The sequence below is a fragment of the Myiozetetes cayanensis genome, unplaced genomic scaffold (genome assembly GCF_022539395.1).
Source record: "Myiozetetes cayanensis isolate MyiCay16 unplaced genomic scaffold, myiCay2020 scf2-11, whole genome shotgun sequence".
Lineage (NCBI taxonomy): Eukaryota > Metazoa > Chordata > Aves > Passeriformes > Tyrannidae > Myiozetetes > Myiozetetes cayanensis.
Window position 1 is genome coordinate 30,182,768 of NW_026087411.1, and position 23,351 is coordinate 30,206,118.

A 23,351-nucleotide genomic window follows, 5' to 3' on the forward strand; every position below is an offset into this window, starting at 1 on the left:
CTGATTTTTACAGCATCGTTCTCCTTGCATAAAGTGTGTGTAAATGTGAAAGCTTATGCATAATGGAAACTATGGCATTGCTTTTTTGTGAGAAGTAGTGTTGTGATCATCTTATTGTCCCAGCCTCTCATCTTTGGGACTTTGTACTTCAAAGGTAACAAGTTCTATTTGGCCATGGGGATTAACTGACTGGCTGTACTGGAGTAATGTGAGAAGGAAATTCAATAATTACTCTCCTATTTAGGGGGGAAAATGTTTAAATCATAACAGTCTTTCACATCTTGGGACAGTCAACAAAGTAGTCCATTCTCCTTTTTTTGTATTTTATTTAGAGCGTGAAGAAACAGCCTGAGCTTTAAATTAAGGGTATAACCACACAAGGGATATAAATAAACCCTGTTGTTAGATAGATAACTGCTGTACTACTGAGAGCTGCCAGAGACCACACCTTTCTGTTATCATGAGTAACTCTAATTACACCCATTACATCATATGGTAAGACCAGTAAACTACTTGAAATTAGGTCTCAATTGGGCTCATAATCTTCTTTAGACAAATATAACCGGACAGCAGTGATAGAAGTAATAGCAGGCTAAATTAATCCCAGAAATGCAATGTTTGTGACAAAGGGTTTTTCCTACTAAGGGAAAAATCAAATGTGTGACAAATAGTCAGCAACCAAGCTGTTGATACTGCCAGGCTTTGGGGTAGTCTTTTGGTGGTGAGTAGTATTTTATTCCAGTTTTGCTTTGGTCCCTTTTTCTTGTATGAACACTTTTAAAGGTATTCTGAACCCATGCTGGAAAACCATCCAATGTTTTCCTTCTGTAGTGAGTTAATCACGTTAGACTTAACTTCATTTTATTTCTGAAACATCTGTGATAGAGTCTGTTTCAACTAAAAAGTTAAATTATGTATCTCATTTTCATGTTTTATGAATGTAAAATAATTTAAATTTAAATGTGTTCAAGTACTAATCTAGTATAGTGGAAGACTGGTATCAAACCGAAACCTTTATTCCCTGGTATTCTTTTTATTTCTTCTGTTTTACTGTCAGTGTGTTCTATAAGCACAAAGGTATGTAGGAAGTTGTGTCCTTTTCCTGCTGTGTATTTGGTTACTCGAGGTGCTGCACCTCACCGAGATCAGAAGAGCATGAATGAGGAAAAAAGATCATGCTGGTCCTACTGTACCTGTAGTGTTCTCAGTCTAGCCCAAAAATTTATATGCCAACTTTGGAGTGGTGGTCTGTTCTCCTCACTGCCTCTGTGTCAGGACGGGGAAATCTTCACAACCTGACCTGTAAAGAATGCTCTATGTCGCTTATAGTTTTCTAGAAGGACCTTGGCCCACACAAAGAAAGCTTGACTCCTCTGCCTCTACTGCTCCACTTAGAATGAGACGAGTTCATCTGAGGTTTTGGGTGGTTTGTTTTGTTGGGGTTTTTTTTCTCTCAATCTGCAATTTTCTTTAACCAAGCTCTGAGTAGGTAACAGGAGAATGCATTCACTTTTATTTATCTGACCTTTTGTTTATCTAATACAGTCAATATTAGATAAGGATTTTAGACTTTGATCCAGGCTTCTTTTCTTTCACTATCTCCTTAACTTTCAACAATAGTATGATTACTGTTCCTGCACACAAATTATAGTGGTATAAGGTATGCATGAAATCACATAAGCAGAGCCAAGACACTTAAACATGAGGAAGGAAGTGCTGGAAATTCAGGCAATGGAAAGTGTTTCTCTCTTTGCCCTTTTAAGTGACAATAGTACTTACTGTCACTTGAATGCATTCTTTGTGACTGTGTTCAGTATTTATATGTCTTTCTGGATTTTCTTTGTAGATCCTGGCAAACAATCACTTTTGATAAACAACCTGCATCTTTTATCAGAATAGTTGGAACTCGCAACACAGCTAACGAGGTAAGGAACTTTTAAGAAAACCTACATTCTTCGTGAATACACAACAGTACAGATTTCCATATCTTGCACTGAAATTGCTAAGGTCTTCTCAAATGTACATGCCTAATTTTTTTAGTTGAGTGTTTGAACAATGTCATTGTTTCTGGTTTTGACCTTTCCACACTGCCGTCAAACATTCCTACTGGGTTTGGTTTTAAATTAATCCTTATTTGATAAATGATGAAAATACCATTTGAGTACACTAGAAAGGTGTATGGTCTCTGATTACTTGGGTTTTATCACCTTTATATTATCTCTTTAATTAATAAAAATTAAGAAAAATCCCTCTTTTTTTAAGAAAATCCTATTTGCCTAAGATTTGCTTATAGTTAATTTTCATACCTGTTAAATCAGTTGACTAATAGTGGCCAAACCAAGAAATATTGTTAATTTTATATAGCAAAAATTATTGTGCCTTAACCAACCAAGTGCAGTGTCATCCTCTATTTACTTGTGCTTCTGTCTTTCGTAATCGTTGTGCATTGTCTCAGTTGAAGTCCAGATTTTACACTTGACTTCAATGGAACAATTTACAGTATGTGAATTTAATAATACATGTAAGTCTTTGTGAGATTAGGGCTTTGTATGACAAGACTGTAAGAGGCACCAAACGCTGCTGCTTCTGTGTATACACATGCATGTCTACATCCCACATGTGTAGTTCACCGCCAAGCATTGTATTTCCACGCTTTACAGTGAACTTGGGTTAGCACTATTATATTTGGATTAGTTAGAATTTGTCAACTGCGTATTGACAGTCTTGTTTCCTCTCATGCCAGCATTTGTAAGTTGTCAACTCTTTGTCAAAAAAGAATGAGGTGCACTGAGTGAACCTAGCAAACCAACCTACACTTCCAACTTTTAGTTCTTAAAGGTAGCTTTAAGCCCCGAAGAGTAATGGGCTTTTAACTGTAATTCCAGTTTCAAATTGGTTACTGTTTTCAAGAATTTTAATATCCTGCGTAATTTATTTATATAGACCACTGCCTAACTCTAATGAAGAACAGTATGTGTAAATTGAGGTTACAGCTACTGATGTAGTGGTGCAGTGGAATTATAAACACATGCTGCTGTTCTTGGTTTTTTCCTCTTTTGTTTTTAAAATCTGTACCCAACACTAATTTTGTTTGGGTTTTTTTTTATTATTGTTTTTAATTTCTCCTAAATCCTGTAGAGTAGGAACATAATTGGTGTGCACATATTACTAAATTACTTTTATATATCTATCTATATATATTAAACAGATGGTCTGTAACATTTTGGCATAAATTTTAATTTTCCAGACAAGGAAGCAAGATATTTTTCATAGTTCTGATTTAAATAATATCAGTGTCACTGAAGTCTTGGTTTGTTCTGGAGTCTGTAGTCTCAGTAGTCTCTTCAGTAAGAATACCAGCAGTTTCCATAATTATTTACCCACAGCTGGTTGTATATTATGTCAAACCAGTCTCACATTAAATAAAATGTACTAATGGCAGCATATTTTTATCAAGGAGTATTATTGTAATAGCTACAAAAATACTCCTTGCCTGTTGTACCAACACATACCTTTGAACTTTGAAGCACAATCTGTACTTCCCCAAGGGAAGAGTTGACTTTTGGACTTGCAAAAAAATCCCATAAAATTTCTCCACTTTGTGAATTATTTAATCTTTTAAACTCATTTTTACCTTTGCCATGTTTTCCAGGTTTTGGAAGACGTGATGTTCAGTGATTTTTGACCTGATATTTGAATTTATTTTTGTATATTAGAACAAGATAGAATTGTAACTATGGGTTTTTTTCTTGAGCTCCCAGACATGCTATTTTGTAGAGAAAAGGATTACTTTTCCTTAGTCCTCGTCTTCATTTATTTGTCAGACAGGTCACCTGATACTTTATGTAAGTTTACCTTGTTATTCCTCTTCAGTATTACTGACCTGGAAAGGACACCTAGTTGCTGATGTGAGAGCTTTATCTTACAAATTACTGCACCAGTGTATATGTACTTGGCCTTCCTTCTTTATATGTCTGACCTTTCTTAAAATATCCATGAGAAGTAGAACTGATGTGGGTCAGAGGATGATGCTGAACTGTCATCATTTTCTTTTGAGAGAAACACATGCAGGATTCTTTATTTTAGTAATAAGGTTCTGAAACACTTAATTCCCATACCAGGTGAAGCAGTTGAGCTCACTTGTGCTTCTCAATCTTATGCTTCTCTCACACACTGTGTTCTTTACATTTTGAGGTGGCAGAGTAACTGAGAAGAATGTTCTAAATTCACAGACTTGGTAATGTGCCAGATGTTTTGAGCATTAAGAATTTAGTATGAAAGAGTCAGTAAAAATTGAAGTTAGAATGTAAGGATCAGGTACTTCTGACTTTCTAGATTAGTATTAGATAAATTTGAGTGTTATCCACACTATATTTAAAAAATCTGCATCACTGTATTAAGTGAGGTTTTAAATGATGAACACTATTGTTGTGGGATACAGTAGAAATATGGAATCTTCTGATTTGAAGACCTTTATCCTGTTCATTAGACTGTGCTGCCTTTCAAGGAAAGCAGCATCTTACAGAGGTGAGAGAATGTTCTTCTCTGCAAGGCCTTATCCTGCTAAGTGCAGCTGGAAAAATGAGAATAGCTGTTACTTTAAAAACATGGGAGCGAGATGAGTAGAAAAGGGGCTTCTCGAGAGTGTAACTAAATACAAAAATCGGCTTCTCAAGAAGTGTAACAGATGGAGAGAATTCATACCACTGTGGGAATTAGTTCAGCTTTAGAAAAAAAACTCACCAGAAGAAACGCAGAGAAAAACCATTTTGTGCACATGCGTCTGTGTGTGGCTATGGGTGTGGATTTGTAATCTGTTCGTAAGTGTATATATTATAAAGGCATAGCAATGCATGTGAGCATGTACATAAATATAGAAATATAAGCATGCATCACCATGTATCTGTGAAAAGAACTGCAAGAATTCTTACACTGAGAGGCACAAGAAAATATAATGGGGATTAAAAAAAACCCCAGTGACTGTGAATATTTTTTTATTCATTTCATGTATGCTGTCAGAATTGGAATTAACTAGCTACATCCTCAGAAAAAGACCTGGGGCTATTGCAGACATGTCAACGCAGATGTCTGCTCAATGTGCACTTGAGCAGGGATGGTCAAAAAGAATAATAGGATTTTAGGTTGTATTGAAGAAAGGATAGAAAATATAATACTGTGTAGTCTTGTATGAATATGTAGTATGTCCATGTCTTGTTTATGGTATTTGATTTTGCCCACATTAACTTGAAAGGGTCTGGGAAAGGGCAGTTAAGATTATAAGAGATTATCTTCGTGAGAAGAGCTTTAAAAACATGATCTGCTCTCAACAAGAATAATAAAAGATGTCATGAAAGCATACAAAGTTAAGACAAGGCAATAATTTTAAAATTCAGGTTTTAATATTCATGAAGGTTTAGCTTTAAAACAATAAGACATGAGAAAATAGCAAATTTTTAAACACTATAAGAAAAGATTTATATGCAATTCATAGCAATGAGAAATCATATGCAAAGAAGTTTTGTAACAATTTTAAAGAGTTCCTCCCCCTTCTCCTCCCAGGCACTTCAAGAACAAGAAGTAAGTAGAAGTAAGAGTAAATAAAGTAGAAAATAAAATGGAAAAAAATGCTTAAACAGATGGTCCTCTAAGATACAGTCACCTGTACACTGGTCCCAGATATTGTTTGAAACATCAGTAAATGATCACTGTTTGAGATGGAATATTTCATCTGATGAAGCAGCAGCCTCCGTGGACACTCTGAATGCCTTTCTACATACTCCAGGACATGTCTGTAGAGCTACCATTGCTGTTACAGCAGAGGGCAATCTTGAAATAAAATCATGTTGGTAATGATTTAAATTTCATTTCTAGTGTATGTGAACGTTCAGCCTGTTGAGGAAGTAATTATATCGTAAGATACGTTTAAGACAGTTTAATTGTTGTTGTCATCTGATAGCATGTAGTAGATATTACTGCTACTTGGCAAGGAAAGGAATAATTTACAAATGTCTGTATCGGCTTTTGAAACATTTTTCTTATCTTTAGTGCCATATGTAAAGGTTGGTATAATCTGAAGGCCTTCTTTTGCTCCACTGGTTCCTTTTCTAAAGTTTATTGCCCATGGATAAATGTTCTTGACCTCATGGCAAAACTTCTATTCTGACTAATTACTTTGTCACTGATCTGGCCTGCATACTTCCATAAAGACTTCATCTTACTTTGATCATGCTTTTGCCAGCATTAAATTGTTTTGCTTTATCATCATTTTTTTGTTCTCTCCAGGTGTTTCACTGTGTGCATTTTGAGTGCCCAGCCCAAAACAGTACCCACAAGGACGAGAGTAGTAAGGAAGTATCATCAGCAGAGGTGGGCACTGGTGGACAATAGCTTGTTTCTCACCCTGTTCGAGCTGCAAGCACTAGTCCCCTGCATTCCCCTCCTGGATCCATCTCGCGTTCCCATGCTCACCAACAATAAAGAAGGTTGAAAGGGAGCTTTTTGCAGCCTTGCTGGCATTCTGTGAAATTAATCAGAACCTTCTTGTGCTGGCACCTTTTCTTTCTTTGTGAATGAAGGGGGCCATGTCTGAGCGCTGGAAATGTTGAAATGGAAAAGGCTTTTCCTGAGGACATGAAGAGACTGCTTCACTCTGCTCCACTTGTTCAAATCAGGCTGGTCTCCAAAGGGTGAGAAAATAGGTCTTCAATCTTCATCAAGTACCCCATTAACACCCTACCTCTCTAATCTAACCAAGGCAAGGAAAACAGAAGGAAATAAAGGGCAGAGCTACAGTGGAAATCTAAAATTACTGGAGCAGAATGGAAGGCATATGAAATAAGTATTTGTTCCCTGGAGGTTTTCATTAGCAAAAAAAAATATTTATGGAACACATCAGTCCAGAATATATGTTATTTTTAAAAGTGATTCTTCATTCATATTCCTTTGTAACTAGTAATCTGTTTTCTAAATAATTTTGACCCTATATTCCACTTTGTTTCTTATTTTTGGCTGTAGTAAATGCTGTACAGTAGATTAAGGAAGTATCAGACATGTTTACCTGCTGAGATGCAAATTCCCTCATTCATCAGTGGGATGACAAGAAAAGCATTCATGATATCAACAAACTAATTAATGTATCTATATTAATCTTGACCTTAGTTGACTTTTCAAAGTACAAAATTGTCATTTCTTACGCTCAGAAAGGAAATTCCAAAATCAAACATCCATCTTGAAGAAAATGATATTTTTTCACTCCTGAAGATGATTAAATTTTGCCTGCATTTCTAAGACAACTTGCAACAGGTCATCAAAAATGTTTGATTTAGAAATGCATCTGGTCACTGACAAGCAGTCGTTCAAATACAGAAAGAAGATTTTGCAGATAACTTACATTTTTCCAAGAAGAATTGTTTTACAGTCTGGAGCTAAAAATTCACAGGCTGTGTGTGCATTAACATTTCTCACGATCCTCACAAAATATGATGCTTTTGCACTGTATTGTAAAAGATCTGGTTCTTACTTTACAGTCACAGAATTCATTATCCATCCATGTCTGTCTGGATTGCATTGCCTGCTACTTCACTTATTCTGTTTTCACACTGATGATGATGCAGTCTCTTACTCTCTAGGCCTGCATGACTTTTAGGAAGAACTCCATGTTGGTCCTTCAGTATGAGATAAAGAGATTTTGTTTTAAGACAAATGCTGATGTAATTGGCAAAATTGATTAGGAGGACTGTTACTCCTCACAAAGTATATTATATTGGAAATGTCAGCTAACCAGTTTTATGAACTTGGAATTTCCTAGGGTGATAAATAGCCTTGTCAGAAGAAAACAAAGCTAGTGCAGGATAAATATGGTTTTCCTTTGCATAATTAGAGTGGTAAAATGAGTTATATCAACATAGCAAATTGTATGTTAATTTATCACACTACTTAGTTTGAAATAATTTCCCTATTGCATACTAGTTGTGCTAAACCCAAGAAGAAATATAATCAGTGGTAGCAGTGAATCAGAGAATACTTTGAATAAAAAAAAATCCTTTCTTCTTTCAAATAAAATTGATTAGGCTTTATCAATAATATTATAGCATTTTTCACTGCCAAATTACAGTTTAGTTCTGACATTCGCATACAGTCCTCTCCCTTGCCACTGCTATCTTCTGACCTGTGAATGCCTGTTGGTGAAGATGGATGCCCATTGTGCTGTATAAAGCTTCTAATGTATGTGCCACAGCTGCCTCAGACAGTCTGGAGTTCTGGGACAGGATTCTGCTTGTGACAGTCACCTCCTAGTCTGTGGGACTGATTACCTTATGGCTTAGCAGCCTTTGGAGCATGAAAGAATTGAGACCAGCTGCTGGGGACAGCCACTCTCTTGTTTAAGTATAGGTTCAAAAAGTTGATTTTTTTTTTTCCCTTTGAAAAGTAAAAACAGAAAACTTTTCCAGTTGTAATCCATGCTGGAGCTACCGAGATGCATGGAGTGTGTCTTGCCTTTGGTAGATACAAATCCTTCCATGTCAGTGATGGTATTTCTTCGCAGTTTGATCAAACAAGTCTGGTTTTGTCAAACTGGAGCAAAGGGCATAACTTCCTTGCTGTTAGTATTTAGTAGTCACTCTTGTAGAGAATGTTAAAAAAAAAAAATTAGGAAAAGGTTGTGCCAGCTGTTCTGAGTCTAGGTTCCCAGAGAAAGAATGGCATTTTTCCATTTGCAATCTTTGATGTGCACAATTAATTTTTATGATACAAAATTGATTTTTATGATCTTGTAGACTATAACCTACTGAACATCTTTTTGGTCTTGTCCTGTGACTCATTGTGGAACAGAAATGTTTCTTTTTTTCCCATGATATTCACTCTCTGCCAAGAATATAAATGAATTTATCAGGTTCCCAGAGCAAAAACTCCAAGGTCCTGTAGACCCTTCGTTTTCTCACCCCCATAAATGAATAAAAACCCAACAACTTTTCATTGTCTCTTCCTGCAGGTATTAGTACTAGACTTACTCACAATGGCCCTTCTCAGAGTCTTTATTTCATATAGAGTTACTCTTAGAACCTGTCACCAAGGTGAGCCCTGTGAGCTCCCTGGGTTTTAAGGCAAGCCCTGCCTCAGCTTCGCATTTTCAACCCTTTCCCCTTTTTAATTAAAGAAATAATGTTTCAGAGAGCTAAACTCTGCTTGATCTTCTAATATTACCCACCAACAAACACCCCTAATACCTGTATTGCCTAGAAGAGGTCTCTTGTCTTAAACGTGTCAGCAAAGTATTACTAGTGACAGAGGAAGACACCATGCAGAATTGATTTGCTGATTTGGTGTGAATGTTTGCATTCTTTCTAGATTATTGTCTGTATTTATTGACTCCCAATTTCAAATGCACTTCCTGTATAGTCGTCTGAAGTTTCTTTTTCTTTTCTTTTTTACCTTTGTTTTACCTTTCAGTGAAAGTAAATTGTGCTGTTATGGCTTAGTATCAGGGTTTGTATCAGAGGGATGAAATACTGTAGTTATTCAGAACTGTGCAATCACTCATGTTTTATTTGCAACAAGAGTAGAGCAGAACTGACCAGGTATTCATTGCTTTCTCACCAGAAACTATGAAACAGACCTGCTTTTAGATTTCTACATACTGGAACTAACTATATTGTCATTATTGAACCATTAATTCTATTTGGTACGTTAGTATCTTTAAGTTCCCCAGGCCTCATTTTCTCAGTTTTGATTCCATGGGTTGAATTCAGACTTAGATTTAACTCATGTGGAGCTCAACAAAGGCCTTCCTAAAATCCTTTTATTTACTTAACTTTTCCCAAATGCAAATAAAAGGGGTTTTTTGTTCACAGAAATGTAGGGGGAAATTATTATCTGGGAAAATGAATTTTTTAAGCGAGCCAAAATTGTTCAGCTGTTTTCAAGCTCTTTCCAATCAGCTCTAAAATAAGGTCAAACAGCTTGTTAAATGGAATTACAATGAGAGAGATTAACCCAAGTCTAACGTAAAAGACAATACAGAGGAGACATAACCAATTTTCTTAGAGTAGGAACTCTTTTTCATTGCAGTTTCCTTCCTTTAGAGCTCCCTTTCTTTCTTTTTTTTCCCCATGAAAATCAGTTTTTCTTGTTTATTATGACAACTCATGTAGGAGCTCAGTGCTTCTCAGCTTTGCTGAAAAATTCAATTTAATGCATTTTCATCTTTACTAATGATAACATTAGAGAATTTTCAGTTGAGTATCTGACTTGATGAGAGTTGGTTTCCATGAAAGAAAGCAAAAGATGTCTGTAATCGTTCCAGTTTAATTAAATTTTCAGTACAAAAATTAGAAGACAAAGTTAATGCCATTCTTGTCTGATTGTTGTGTGTTCATAGTTCTGGTAATAAAGTGATGCCCGTTCAGAGACACTCAGAAGGAATTAGAACTTAGATTTGATTTCACATGCTATACATTGCATTTCTCTATTAAGATATTAATTGGCTTATATTTTGACAGGTGTTAGTATACTGTCAGATAAGCAAGTGAATTCATTGGTAATTTTGTTGTTGTGGCTAGAGTAGTGAGCAAATAATCAGAGCCAGTAAGAATTAATATATTTAAGAGTAAACGTTCAGGCTTGTGTGTCATGATATTAGTTGCCAGAGGACTAAACCATGCTTCAGAAATAATAGTTTTTAGATCCTAGAGGATGCCTGAGGCCTGGTTCTCATCCCAGTTTCTCAGTTAATGGTCTGTTTAGGTTAGAATCATTAGTTCTCTCTGAACTGGTGGTTGTTGTTGTCAGTTGTACTAATTAACTTAGATATATAGAAGCTCCACAAAGCTTTGTTCAGGAAACAGAAATAAAAGTTGTAGGTCAGGTTTTAGGAGTACCTAAATATTCGTATTTGTATGCACACACATATATATGTTAAATTGAGCGAGTAGCTAATTATGTGACTTGAATTTAGAACAGGTTCTAAAGCTCCAAAACTAAACACAAACAAACAAACAAACAAATAAAATGTCCGTGCAGGCATGTGTGAAGTGCTGCTCTTGTGGTATGGCAGGATGGTGACTATGTTAGGGTTGCTTAAGAAGTGCAAATGTCCAAACAAGGTATGGGGTGAGCAGGTCCAAAGGGCTTTGTTGCCCAGTTATTAAGTACTGGCATTTTGGCTGAGGTGTATAAAACACAGAGCAAGTTAAATGCTAATTTCAGTGACAGGGCTGCAGTCCACAGAACACACATATTCCTCCAAGCTACCTTGTCTGCTATGGCTTGCAGTGTTTACAGAGTGAGCCTTCATATAACTTCTGTTAACTGCTCAAAAAGGCACTGCAGTCTTTTTGGCCCTTCCCAAGCTTTCACTGCAAAGCCTTAGCTGAGGTAATGGCAAAGTCCCACTCATATTCCATGATAGAATCTGGGTCTGTGTTTGATTGCTTACTGTGAAAAGTTTTAAAGCCACGGTGAGGAAACTACAGGTATCTGTCATTACCAATAGACTGACTGCCAGTACAGCTAATACCGATTTTATCATACTGTATGTGTTTCATTACTATGATACATACAAATGGGGGAGCTGAAGAATCAGCTCCTTCCACCCTTGGCATTAGACATTATCACCAACCAGTCATTAGAGAATTATTTCTCTTACTGTTCCTTCCAGCCTAGTAAAATAATATAGTTCAGTGTTCCAGAAAAATTGATAACTGATTCCTTACATAACCGTAATGGAATTGAAGTTCAGATTACTAAAAGCTTGAATGAGTGGTGGCATCACTGCACAGGTGTAAACACGCCTCTGCAGTGCCTCCTACTACTTCTAGGCCCTGGGCTGTAATAGAGGACAAAAGCTGCACTATTGGTAAAATGAACTTTTACTCATCTTTTTGTATTTAGCATCTTGGCACATCTGTTATCTTTGTGCAGATGCTTGGTTAAAACAAGGTAATGTAGTTTCTCATGATCTTCTGAATTATCCAGTGACCCCTGAGAGCTGGCAGATATACATAAACAACTTCAGTCTATATTAATTGGTCTGAGGAATTTACAAAACAAACCTATATGATCTATGCCAAATTCTGTGTCCAAAAAGTACAGCTGACTCCTGAAATATCAAGTAAGGTCCATAGTATAACTGTGAGATGTGTCTGAGCTATGTGCCAGTGAACAGTAGTTATCACAACTTCTTTTCAGTAGAGGAAGCAGGGAATCACAGAATGATTCAGATTGGAAGGGACCTTAAAGATCATCGAGTTCCAACTTCCCTGCCGTGGGCAGAGACACTTTTCACTAGACCAGGTTGCTCAGAACCCCATTCAACCTGGCTTTGAACACCTTCAGGGTTGGGGCATCCACAGCTTCTCTGAGCAACCTGTTCCAGTGTCTCACCACCCTCACAGTAAAGAAGTTCTTCTTTGGATCTGTTTCAGGAATTATGTCCCTTATTCATTTTGAGACGTAAATACATAAGTGAATGTTTTAATGCAATAATACAGCATTCATGGGATGTAGATGATTAGATTTAAAAATGTCACTTAAAGCAAGAGCTGGTGTTGCAAGGAGCAGTTTGAGGGAGAGACTGGTATGGAATTGTATAGTTGCATCTGTGCATATATAGCAAAGAAAATGTATGCGTTACCCAAGTTGAAGTGACTGTTTGCAAAGGTGTGTTTCTGTGTGACCTTTCTTTTTTAATTTGGGAAATTTTGTTAAGGAATCTCACTCACCTGAATGTGAGCAATAAAAGAGAACGTAGGGAGTGAGGCTTTAGTAGTTTTTAAGGGAAGAACAACCCAAAGATATGATTCTTGTGGTCTGAGCTAGTTCTGTTTGTCTCCAGTCTTCTCAGTGGTTATTTTTCCTACGTGTTTCCCCCAATCTGCTAGTTACTCCTTCTCTTTTCCTCCCTACCTAGCATTGTATCACTGGTGTTCCCTGCAGCTTTCCTCCATATTGTGGTATATTAAGGAATTTTAAAACTTTCTTTGTTTTTCCTCTTTGTCATATGCTGAATAAAATATCCTCATCCCCATTCATTCACATCAGACTTTAAAGGCAACTGCAACTAGGCTGTCAAGTGCTAGTGAGCAACATTTAAATTTGGCTGTCTATGGATATGCAAAATACTAACCTTTTTGGACCTTGTACTTCCATAATCTATTTACAGTCTGTTACCCTTAAGAGGAAAATCAGTAAGGAGTTTACTGTTGACTTAAGAAGTAGGTCAGGTTTTGTGCTGGCTAATCTAAATTACACTTAAATATAAATGTAAGTATTTCTTTCTCACCCTGATGCACCAGATATGTTCTCAATTTGTTAGTTATGCATTGTTTAATGCATTGATTGTACATAAATGTTCTTTTCTAAATAAACTGCATCATCAAAAGTGAATCTCGAAAGAATTCGTAACTTTTCAGTGTCCCTGTGTGAAGGTATTTCGGCTGTCAGATATCAAAATGTCGCGCTGAGCACATGGATTCATTTTGTGAAGTTCAGTTCTACTTCCCAATTTGGACCCTATGTCTATTAACCTTGTCCAATCTCTTGTAAAATTTCCTTTCTGCTTTGCTCAATTTCATTGTTGTTGGTGGTTTTTTGTTTTTGTTTTTTTGTAGTGAATGTTAATGATCAGAGCCAGGCTAAATAGAAGTTCAGCTTTTAGTGAACTTTTTCACTTATTTCTGTGTTTAGCTCCTCTTTCCTGGCAGACAGTAGTCTAAATCTGTTTTACACTTTGTTACACTCCCCTTCTTTGTAGCAATTGTATCTTGAAATATTTGTGCATTAAATCCCTTTCCTTCTTTCTCATAGAGTGGTTCTAAACTACCTCAGACCTTGTTGTGAACAGGTACGAGTTGCAGCTGTAATTTTTAGAATTTATCATAGTCTTTGAATGTTCTTTAAGTGCATGTGTATGTAGCGAAATCAGCCTGCCAGACCATGATTGCATTTTCAGGAATACTGTCCCAGGTGAGACGTAACTGGGATGAGTTCACAGCCACATCCAGTCAGGCTCTCTCCGATACCTCTTTCAAGAAAAGCTTTTTCAGAAGCGCAACTTCTGGTATGGGAAGTGCGTTTAACTTTCTCTTTGAAGGGACATGATGCTGCCTGCACTGGACTACTTTCACCTCTCCGTTGCCATGACAACCACCATAAAACTGCATCGTCAGCCCTCCCTTCCTGGCTGTGAGCAGGAGCTGTGCTGTTGCACTGGACAGTGCTCATCATATGAGAATAAACCCCACAAGGTGTGTTCTGATGGCCTTGGTATCGTTTTATACTGCAGTGGATGTGCATTACCAACCCTTTGGGCTAATTAGGTTTCAGGTAAAATGATGGTTGCAGATTGTGCTGCAGTTGATCCATTTGATAACTTTGGGAATTGTCTGGTTTTGTAAGTTATCCATTGTACAAGCTGGCAAACCTAGTTAGTACTGATTTTCTTTTCACCAGCAGACATGGACATCATCAAACAAGCATTTTGTAACATGGAATTTTCTATGAGCATCCAGAAAAGAAGCATCCCAGTTGTTTCTTTAGTAGCAACATATGTATTTGTAATGGAAGTTTTAGAATTACTAAACTGCTGTAAGCTATTTTGTGCATGCTCTGGTATTGTATTAACAGTTTGTATTAACAGCTGATAAGCAGAGGGCTCTGGAGAGCAAGGAATGCTGACTGTGGATTTCTTTTTCAAGAGTTTCAAAGAACAGCAAAACTTGACGGAGTGGATGCAGGACCAGACAATGCTCAAAGCAAATCATAAAGTGAAACTGTTGTGCTTTGTATTTATTTCTTTGGAGATTCTTCTTCAAAGTATTTAACTTCACAGGAAAATATAGAGTATATTTAAAATAGTGACAATTAGAAATACACCTTTTCAAGAATGAGAGGGGTGTGATTTGAAAAATAAAGTGATCTTTTGTGCTTAACTCCTTGTCTGTAGTTTTGTTAAAATAAGGGTAGAGCCTGTCTGATGCTGCTCACATATTGCATGTGTGAATAGAAGAGTTTTGGCAGAACTGTACTGAATTCTTGTCATGGCAAAGAAGTAAATAACGTCATCACTGATATGTTAACTCATAATGACAGTCTTAATATCAACATAGAAAATGCCGGAGATTTTCGCAGTGACTTTCAGGCCAGTGGGCATCCACGAAACTACAGCGAACGTTGAGAACAGCAGCTGTGGGGTGTTGCTGCCAGGATGTGCTGCTGTACACTCTGGATGAAGCAGATGAATATTTCACTTCATTTCACGAAAAAAGTGGGCAAATATTTTGAGACTTGGGATGCTGTTTTCAAACAAGCCGAAAAAAGGCTTGATTTTTCAGAGGATTTAGCACTTGATTTCATCAGACTACCATGAAATGCGGGAGCACTGAATGTTTGATTCAGAATACTAGGCCTTTATCTTCCTTTATCTTATCAGCCTCACATATTGAACAGAATTTTTGTAAGCCTTGCCCAGATTTCAGAACTTCATGCCCTAAAGCAGTGGCTGTTCTCCAGTAACAACACTACATTTCTCTATAATGTAATCTTTTAAGCATTTGTGTGTCATGCTATTCCCTCCATGAATGTATATACCCTTTGTTACCTAGAAAGTGGAGAGGTCAAACTCAAAAAAAGAAGTATGATACCAGGTTGAAAAATCAAGCTGAGGTACCAGCGAAAACCATACAATGCTATAGTATAATTGGATTTAATGTCTTTTGTGTGTCGATTTGTTATACAATAGTTAATACATTTGACAGTTATAATTAGATTTTAAGAAGAAAAGTGAGATTTTTTTAAGTGTCAGATCCTGCTGTTCATTTTAAAAAGGAGATGTGTGGATTTTGAAGCATAAGCTGCCACTCACCTCACTTACTATATTGTGACACAACATGTGGGAATACTGAGGCGAGGAAGCCTTACTTTTGAAATTGTATTTGCATAACAGGGCACGGGCTCAAAGTAAGACAGAAAGCGGTATAATCCGGTCAATGAGAAGAAGCGCATGCTGAAGCCATTCCCAGGCCATGTGTCCAAGTGGAAAAGAGAGTCAAAGATTTTTTGCTCTGTCTTGACAAATCAGAGGCCTCTTGAGGCCTTTGGGAAATTTTCATTGTGGCCTTCACGAAGAATTTTGATTGTGTTCAAGATAACGCAATTCGTAGCAAGTGCTGGATATATTATACTAGAAGAAAAAACACAGTAAAACATAGCAAGGAGAAAAAGGAGTTGGATGAGAGCAAAGCTAAGAAGTAATATTCTTTCTTCTTGCTCTGGTCCAGTTTATCTTCGGGCTTAGGCTTGTAAAATCATCAGTAGGTAGGGCTTATGAAGGGAGTGCAGACTGAAGTGGAAATACAGCTGCCTTTCCAAACAGCAGTAGGGTGCAGTCAGTTTGGGTGGTACAGCCTGAAGATTTATTTCAAAGTTGTTTCTAATTCTGTGATGGGCTTACTAGTAATGAGCATTGACAGTTGAAGCTTAAAACACCCTGACACATCAGTGGAGCATGAATTGTAAAGACAAGATACAGACCAAATCACAATCATTTTATCATCACAATACAAAGAAAAATGCACATAAACAGGACACCTGTTATTTACTCATTTTGTATTTACCCTCTATTAACTACTGCTTAAATATCCTTGTAGGCTGTGTTAATTAAATTAAACATCCTGGAAAGTAGGCAATTGTTGCCTACTTATAGCTCAAGGCAAAAAAAAATTAATTGTATAAGATCTTTTTTGAGTCTCTGTATTTCTGTGATTTCTCATTCTTTTTCCCTTTTTCTCCCCCAGTAATGTGCTGACCTTCTGTAGCTGGAAAAGTGTGTGGGTTTTGCTTCAAAAGCATCAGCAGAACCAAGGTGTGTAGGTAAAAGCATGTTCCATTTCGTAAGAATAGATGCATCACAAAAATATCCCTTGTTGCAGCTGAGTCATTGGGAAGTTACCTGGGCCTAGTCTGTGCAGTGCCAACTTTAGTCCCATTTATGAATGACTGTTCTTTGTCATCTGCTTTTTAAGGTGGTAAACATCAACTTGAAGGTTGATGTTTACATTGCTAAGCTTTTTTTCTTGAAGACTGCGTGACTGAGAGAAAGTAAAATATTCACAAGTCTTCACCCCCCTCAGCAACAAACTGACTGCTGCCCAGGCTCCCCTGTGGCTTGCAGAGGGGCCATGGGTTGGTTGTTACCAGTGTGTTTGTGGAAACAAATTTGTGACTCTGTTTGATCAAACACCTCCCTGGGGTTTTTTGGATGTGAAGATTCATGCCCTGTGCATAAGAGAGATAGTGGTATTGCTTAGCACTGAAATATCACCATCTCTGGAACAAAATCAAGTTGGCAAGAGGAGGTATTGTTAGAATATAAAAGGTATACTTGGTTTCCTATCCTTTGAACATTATTTCTTTGTGAGGGGGCGTTCTATACCCTACGATAGCTCAGTTTCTTGGAGTCTTTGGTGAGTGATACAATTTCCCTACTCTGGTATCCTGTTTCTCGTAGTAGCCCATAGCAGAGTGACATTCTGTGAGAAACCTTATCAAAAGCTTTTGGGAAACTCTAAATATACCAACTAGATCACTGGTATCCTTGTGTTCACTGACTTCTTCAAGGCACTGAGTGTATTTGTGAGTTAATTATTTCCTCTGCAAAAGCAAAAAGGAAAATTCTGAGTTTTCCTACTGTGTGTTTGTTGAGGAGGAAATGGAGATGACCCACGCTTCTGTGCCCTGTGGAATAGTTTTTACACTTTCAGACCTGTCAGGTCATACACACGCTTTTGCCTGAGACTTGCTTGTCAGTCCCCAGTTTCATTTGTAGTCCTTCGCTACCCCTCATGGTGTGGATTTTAGAAGACAGGGGCTGCTGCTCAGGGCCTGCATGTGCTACATGCAGGTAATCAACCTGCCCCCAGCCAGGCAAGCACATCTATTGAATAGCCAAGGGATTTGGTCATCCTCAGAATCACAGAGTCAGTTAGGTTGGAAGAGAGCTCTGACAGCACTGAGTCCAGCCTATGACCGAACACCACCTTGGCAAATAGACCATGGCACCAAGTGCCGTGTCCAGTCATTTCTTGAACACCTCCAGGAATGTTGTCTCCACCACCTCCCTGGGCAGCCCATTCCAAGGTTTAACAGCCCTTTCTGTAAAGAAATTCCTCCTGATGTCCAACCTGAATCTCCCTCCCCTGGCACTGTTTGAGCCTATGCCCTCTTGTCCTGTTGCTTGTTACCTGGGAGTAGAGGCCAACCCCACCTGGCTACAACCTCCTTTCGGGTAGTTGTAGAGAGCAATAAGGTCACCCCTGAGCCTTCTTTTCTTTGGGATAAAATCCTCATGGAGATGTAACTGCTCTCCGGTGTGTCTGCTCCCAGGGAGCGGTTATTCTCAAATTGTGTGACCTATTGCCTGGAGCTCATGCACAGGGCAGCAGCACAGACTGAGACATAGCTGTGCTTATTTAATACAAAGGCTCCTCTGCCTTGTAGGTCACGCATACTTGCACATATTTCTGCATACCTGATGTAGGCAAATGGCTACAAGCAAATCAGCTGTATTCATGCACACACACTTTGCTAATGAGAGATCCCTAATTGGATTCAGAGAATTTTTGAGCTTTGAAAACATGGACTGTTGTGTTCTTAGGTAGTAAGCTTTGTTACAGCTTCCAGGATTGCTGCTTCAAAGCCATATAAAACTGATTCTATCAGTGATTACTCCTAATTGCCCTTAGCCTTGGAGATGCATGAGACCAAGTGTGAGCTCTGTTCAGAGGTGTTTACTTTTTGATAAATAGCCCTTTTGCAGTTTGATTTAATGGTTTCATTAGGCACAACATGTATGAAGAGATCAGACACAAAATACTTGCATATGTCAATGAGGGACATGGTAAGAGTATTAGAAATTCGCTTAAGGCACAGCCGAGGCCGCCTGCTGCAGTTCTATAAGTGCATGCTGTTTAACAAGGCAATTTGCTATCAATCCATCATTGCAATGTATTAAACTGATCCACTATAAGGAACTGAAAAGTCTTGCTTTCCAACAGTCTAATGAAATGAACACTTACGATGTGTATTTTAAGAAAGGAGATGATTGTGGTACAAATAGATGGATTTCTGTCAGGTGTGTTCTTTGTGGTGAATGCTCTGTGCTAGACCTCTACATAAATATCCTTGTTGCTTTAATTCAGATGTGACATTATCACGTTTCTTTGTCAACTGCTGGGTGAAAAGATATTTTTGCCCAGGTGCTGGCATAGTGTAGTTTTATTGCTACTTAACACTGTTCAGACTTCAGCATCACAAAATGGAGGTGACACTTTATTTTATAGATGTATTTTTAAGCTAAAGTTTCACTATTAATAAACAGATAAATGGGGGTTTATTAATATAAGTGGAATATATGTCATGGTGATCTTTTAGCCTTGTTCTAAGCTATATAGTGTACGTAGAAGTATATAAACTTACATTATAGTTATATTTTGATTTACCTGGTCATTAGTGATAATATCAGATGGAAATTGCTAGCTTTGGATGTGAATAGAATGAGGAAAGGAATTACTTATGCTTTTGATGTTGTCACAGTACTGTCTAGGTTAAAACCTAGTAGGAGGATAAAAAAAGCACTGCTTTGCAATTGAGGCTGTTAGAAGAAATGTGTTTTTCAGCAAAAACACAGGAGGTAACAGTAGGAGTATACAAATATTCCCAGTCAACAGCTTTCCAGTTGATGTGTGCACTTAACTCTTTCCCATATGTTTAATGGTCCTGCTTTCTTGTCCTGTTCCTGACAGCTTTCATCCCCTTTTGTGACTCCAGAGTGGAAGGGCTTTCTGCCGGTGACAGTTCTGTTCTCCCACTCTCAAGTTCAATCTACTGAAATAGAAATAAATCATGTCATTACTACACAGACACTTTCTTTGTCCATGTTCTCATATAGGATTGGTGCAAAGGTTTATTTAAATGGAGGGAAATACAGGTAGCTCCCCTGTCAAAAGCATCTCTCCCAGCTGCAGGCCTGTAGAAGAGTTTGGGCAGAGAACACTGAATACAGGGTTAGTACTTTCAAAGTCTGAAAAACTAACTGGGGTAAGTTTTAGCACAATTGTGATTTAGTATTAGCCCCTGATTAGAACAGCCAGCAAGCTCCAGCATTCTTTCTACTCTTCTGGAACTGGGAGCAATACCTATGTTATAAATATGTTATCCTGCATGTTTTATGATATCTGAATTCCCCATTAAACTGACCTTTCTTTTTGTTTCAGATTAGACTAGGACTCATGACTTACAGCAAGAAATTCTGTAATCTTCTGGCATTTGCCAGATTCAGATTTGACTGTCGGTATGTTTAAGAACTTTCCACTGTCTCTCACACTGGCACAGATCTGTTTGGGTGATGGGCCAAAATGTGGGGGCTCTAGTACATGACTAGGGTGATTAAAACATCTGCTCAAAGAGGATGCTGTTTTCCCTTCATGTCATTGTTAATACTGGCAACCTCAGAAATGCAAGCCTCAAGTTTGCTGATACTCCAGGGCATTTTCTTTCTTGTTTTCCAAGCATTAACTCTGAACTGCTCCCAGTGGTAGCTGTTTAGGGAGATGACTGTCCCAATAACTTAAATGCTATGATTTTGAAGCTTAGCTATTACACATTTCAGATATTGTCTCAGAGGGATAAGGGAAGATGAAGAAGGCTTATTACTCATCGTCAAAAAATGATCCTTTCACCAGATTTATGTATATGAAGAAGCTCATGAAAGGGCCTGGCACTTCATTTCAGGCTGTCACAATCCATAGTCAAGGAGATGCTCTTGCAAAGGTTGCACGGATTTTTTTCTCTCTGAAGGAGATGAGACAGACAAGAGCTGATGAAACATGAATATTCAGTGCCACATCAACCAACTGACCTACAAGTAAAGCTGGTGTCTATCTATAGCAGTTTCTAAGGACAGGAGATGACAAAACAGTTTAGATCATCTGCTTTCCAAGGCTGCCAAATCGTGGCTTGCTGTGTAGTTAGTTGAAAGTTGGCTGAACACTGAAGCTGGTATATATCTATATTTTATGTATTGAATATGATCTCTAGTTGTCTGCACTGGTTATGGTAGTGGGCAAACCAAATCAACCATGCTGTCTTGGGCAAGACATAGATTTATGTGCCTACTGCTAAAACACCATCAGAGAATGCCCATGGCTGCCTGTAGCAGTCCTGCATCAAATGTAATGGTTGACTTTTATTCCACTGAGATGCTTGTGTAATATCTATATCCAAAATACTGAATGCTTTCAACTTGATTACAAATTTGTATTGAGGTAACTGCAGTACAGTCTCTGTCACTAATGTCACTTGCGGCACATCCCTGGGTTTAGTATATGTTAAGGGTGACAAAACATGGCAGTTTTGTTAGCTGTCTAACTGAAGAAAATATTCTCTGCTAGGCACTATGCAAAGGTGTGTTTCAGGTGTAGTTTGGAAGTGCTGGCAAGGAGATTCAGTAACGTATTCTGTTCCCCTGAAAATATTGTAGAAGCCATTAGGTAACAGGTGTTTTGTAGATTGTACTTCTGAGAATGTGAAGCAGCAGGTTGCTTTAATGTTTTTTTCTTAAGTGAAAATAAAATTGCCCGTTGTTTTTTTGAGTGATTTTAATCTTAAGGTTGATGGGCAGATCACAGTCTTATTTTTCTCAAGATTAATGGTTTTCCTTACCTGTCTTTCTCCCCACTCTGTTTTTCCTTTTCCCTCCATCATCAGAGCCAAATTACTAAAACATAGCAGATGCTGGCAAACAGAAAGAACCCTCTATGCATTTAATTTATCATGAAAGTACTAAAAATTTAGCTTTTTAGTTCAGTTAATCATTTTGACAAGTTGACAGTACAATGTATCATCACTAGACAGATGACAATGCTAATCCTGCAGCCGATTCTCAAGGGAGATTTTTTATTGTAAAAATTGACATATATTGTATCAAGACGAACAAAATACATTTAGGAAAACAGCAATTTGCTACTTTGTGCAGTTCAGAGTTTCTGCTAATCTCAGCTGCCTCAGAATTTGGGCTCTGGTAAAGCTGGCAGGTCCGTCATGTCAGCCCCCACTTCTGAAGCTGTTGAGATGTTGACAGATAGGAAGTACACAGATGTTTGCTTAATGGTTATTTCCCCGGGGGCTCCTGTCAGAGCTGTTCACAGGAAAATAGGGGAATTACCTTGGAAATTGCTAACTCACTTTCACTAAATGATGGACCAGTGCATTACAAAACAAATTTGACCAGTTTGTGAATGTATGAAGTGCCTCCAGAAAGGGAGGAAACTATTCCTTGCGTAAATGCTGTCACACATCTGTTGCTCTGTCAAACCACTTATATTGCTGCTGGCAAGGACCAATGAAAGGTCCGAAGCTTCAATTGAAGGAAAACATTCTCTAAAGCATACATGACCTGTTGAGTGGTCCTGGACAGAAGATAAATAGACAGGAAGCAATTCCTGAGAAGAGATGCAGGGTAGGGAGAGAGAAAAAAAAGACACAGTTTAACTTTTAGTGCATTTAAGGTGCATTTTCAGAAAACATGGTAATCAGCATGGTATAAGATTTGAGCAAAGAGAAATTCTAATTATCTCCTCATGTGATGACTGTGTGTCCTGCAGTATGAGATCTGGTAATTCAGATATGGCGGTCAGAAGACCAGGCTGCAGGCTGAGGGAACTGAGGTGGCTGTACCTCGTGTGCAGTCAGGTGTTGGAAGCATCAGGTGGCAATATATTACACTGCTCATTTTGCTCCATGGATTACATGCTGGTCCCACATGTTGAGACGCTTTTAACTCATGTGCAGACTTTGAGCTTTCACTCTTTTTTTCATGGTATTAGCATTTTTTTTCTGTGACCTGTGTAAGAAACACACAGCCCAAGCTGAGGAGAATGTCTAAGCCTTGTTGATGCCTGCCATATGGTGACTTACCCTGAGATATATTTTTCTTGATTTATCTGATATATTCAACATCACAATCCCCATATGGTTATTGCTTCTTTGTGTATTCCAGTGGGAGTTTTATCTTTTGCTTTTCAAAGGTTTGCCACAGAGACTATCCTTAGTGTAACAGTGTTGTGTGCCTGGTTCATCTAATTATCCTCCCTAGTTAGGGATGCATCAGGGGGTCCGTGTTAAATCAGGGAAGGCTTTTAAAGTTGAATATCTGAATACTGTTGAATATCTGAAAGCTGTAGAAACACTGAAGACTGAACAGAAGGCATCATATATTGGAGTGTTCAGTCAGCTTTGAGTTCCTACTGACTGCAGCTGACTGTGACTTGATTTTCATGGCAAAACTTGGGGAATCACAG

General features: G+C 38.0%; 1 protein-coding gene and 1 long non-coding RNA gene across 4 annotated transcripts in view; one reads left to right on the top strand and one right to left on the bottom strand.

Moving 5' to 3' along the window:
• Window positions 1–23,351, top strand: part of BTBD9 (BTB domain containing 9) — a 152,035-nt gene that overhangs the window by 96,169 nt on the left and 32,515 nt on the right. Inside the window, exons 11-13 of one of the 3 annotated variants that reach the window (XM_050316241.1) lie at window positions 1,847–1,925; window positions 5,560–5,577; window positions 6,283–14,927. In XM_050316241.1, coding sequence (XP_050172198.1) covers window positions 1,847–1,925; window positions 5,560–5,577; window positions 6,283–6,387 — 202 coding nt within the window. In that variant the 3' untranslated portion in view covers window positions 6,388–14,927. Of the gene's footprint in view, window positions 1–1,846; window positions 1,926–5,559; window positions 5,578–6,282; window positions 14,928–23,351 lie in introns of those variants that run through there. The other 2 variants (XM_050316242.1, XM_050316243.1) reach the window with 2 other exon arrangements.
• On the bottom strand, window positions 12,989–22,667 carry LOC126640449 (uncharacterized). Its single transcript, XR_007629043.1, has 2 exons — window positions 20,707–22,667; window positions 12,989–19,878 (listed from the first exon to the last, which is right to left on the bottom strand). It is a non-coding gene; the product is annotated as an uncharacterized LOC126640449 (long non-coding RNA).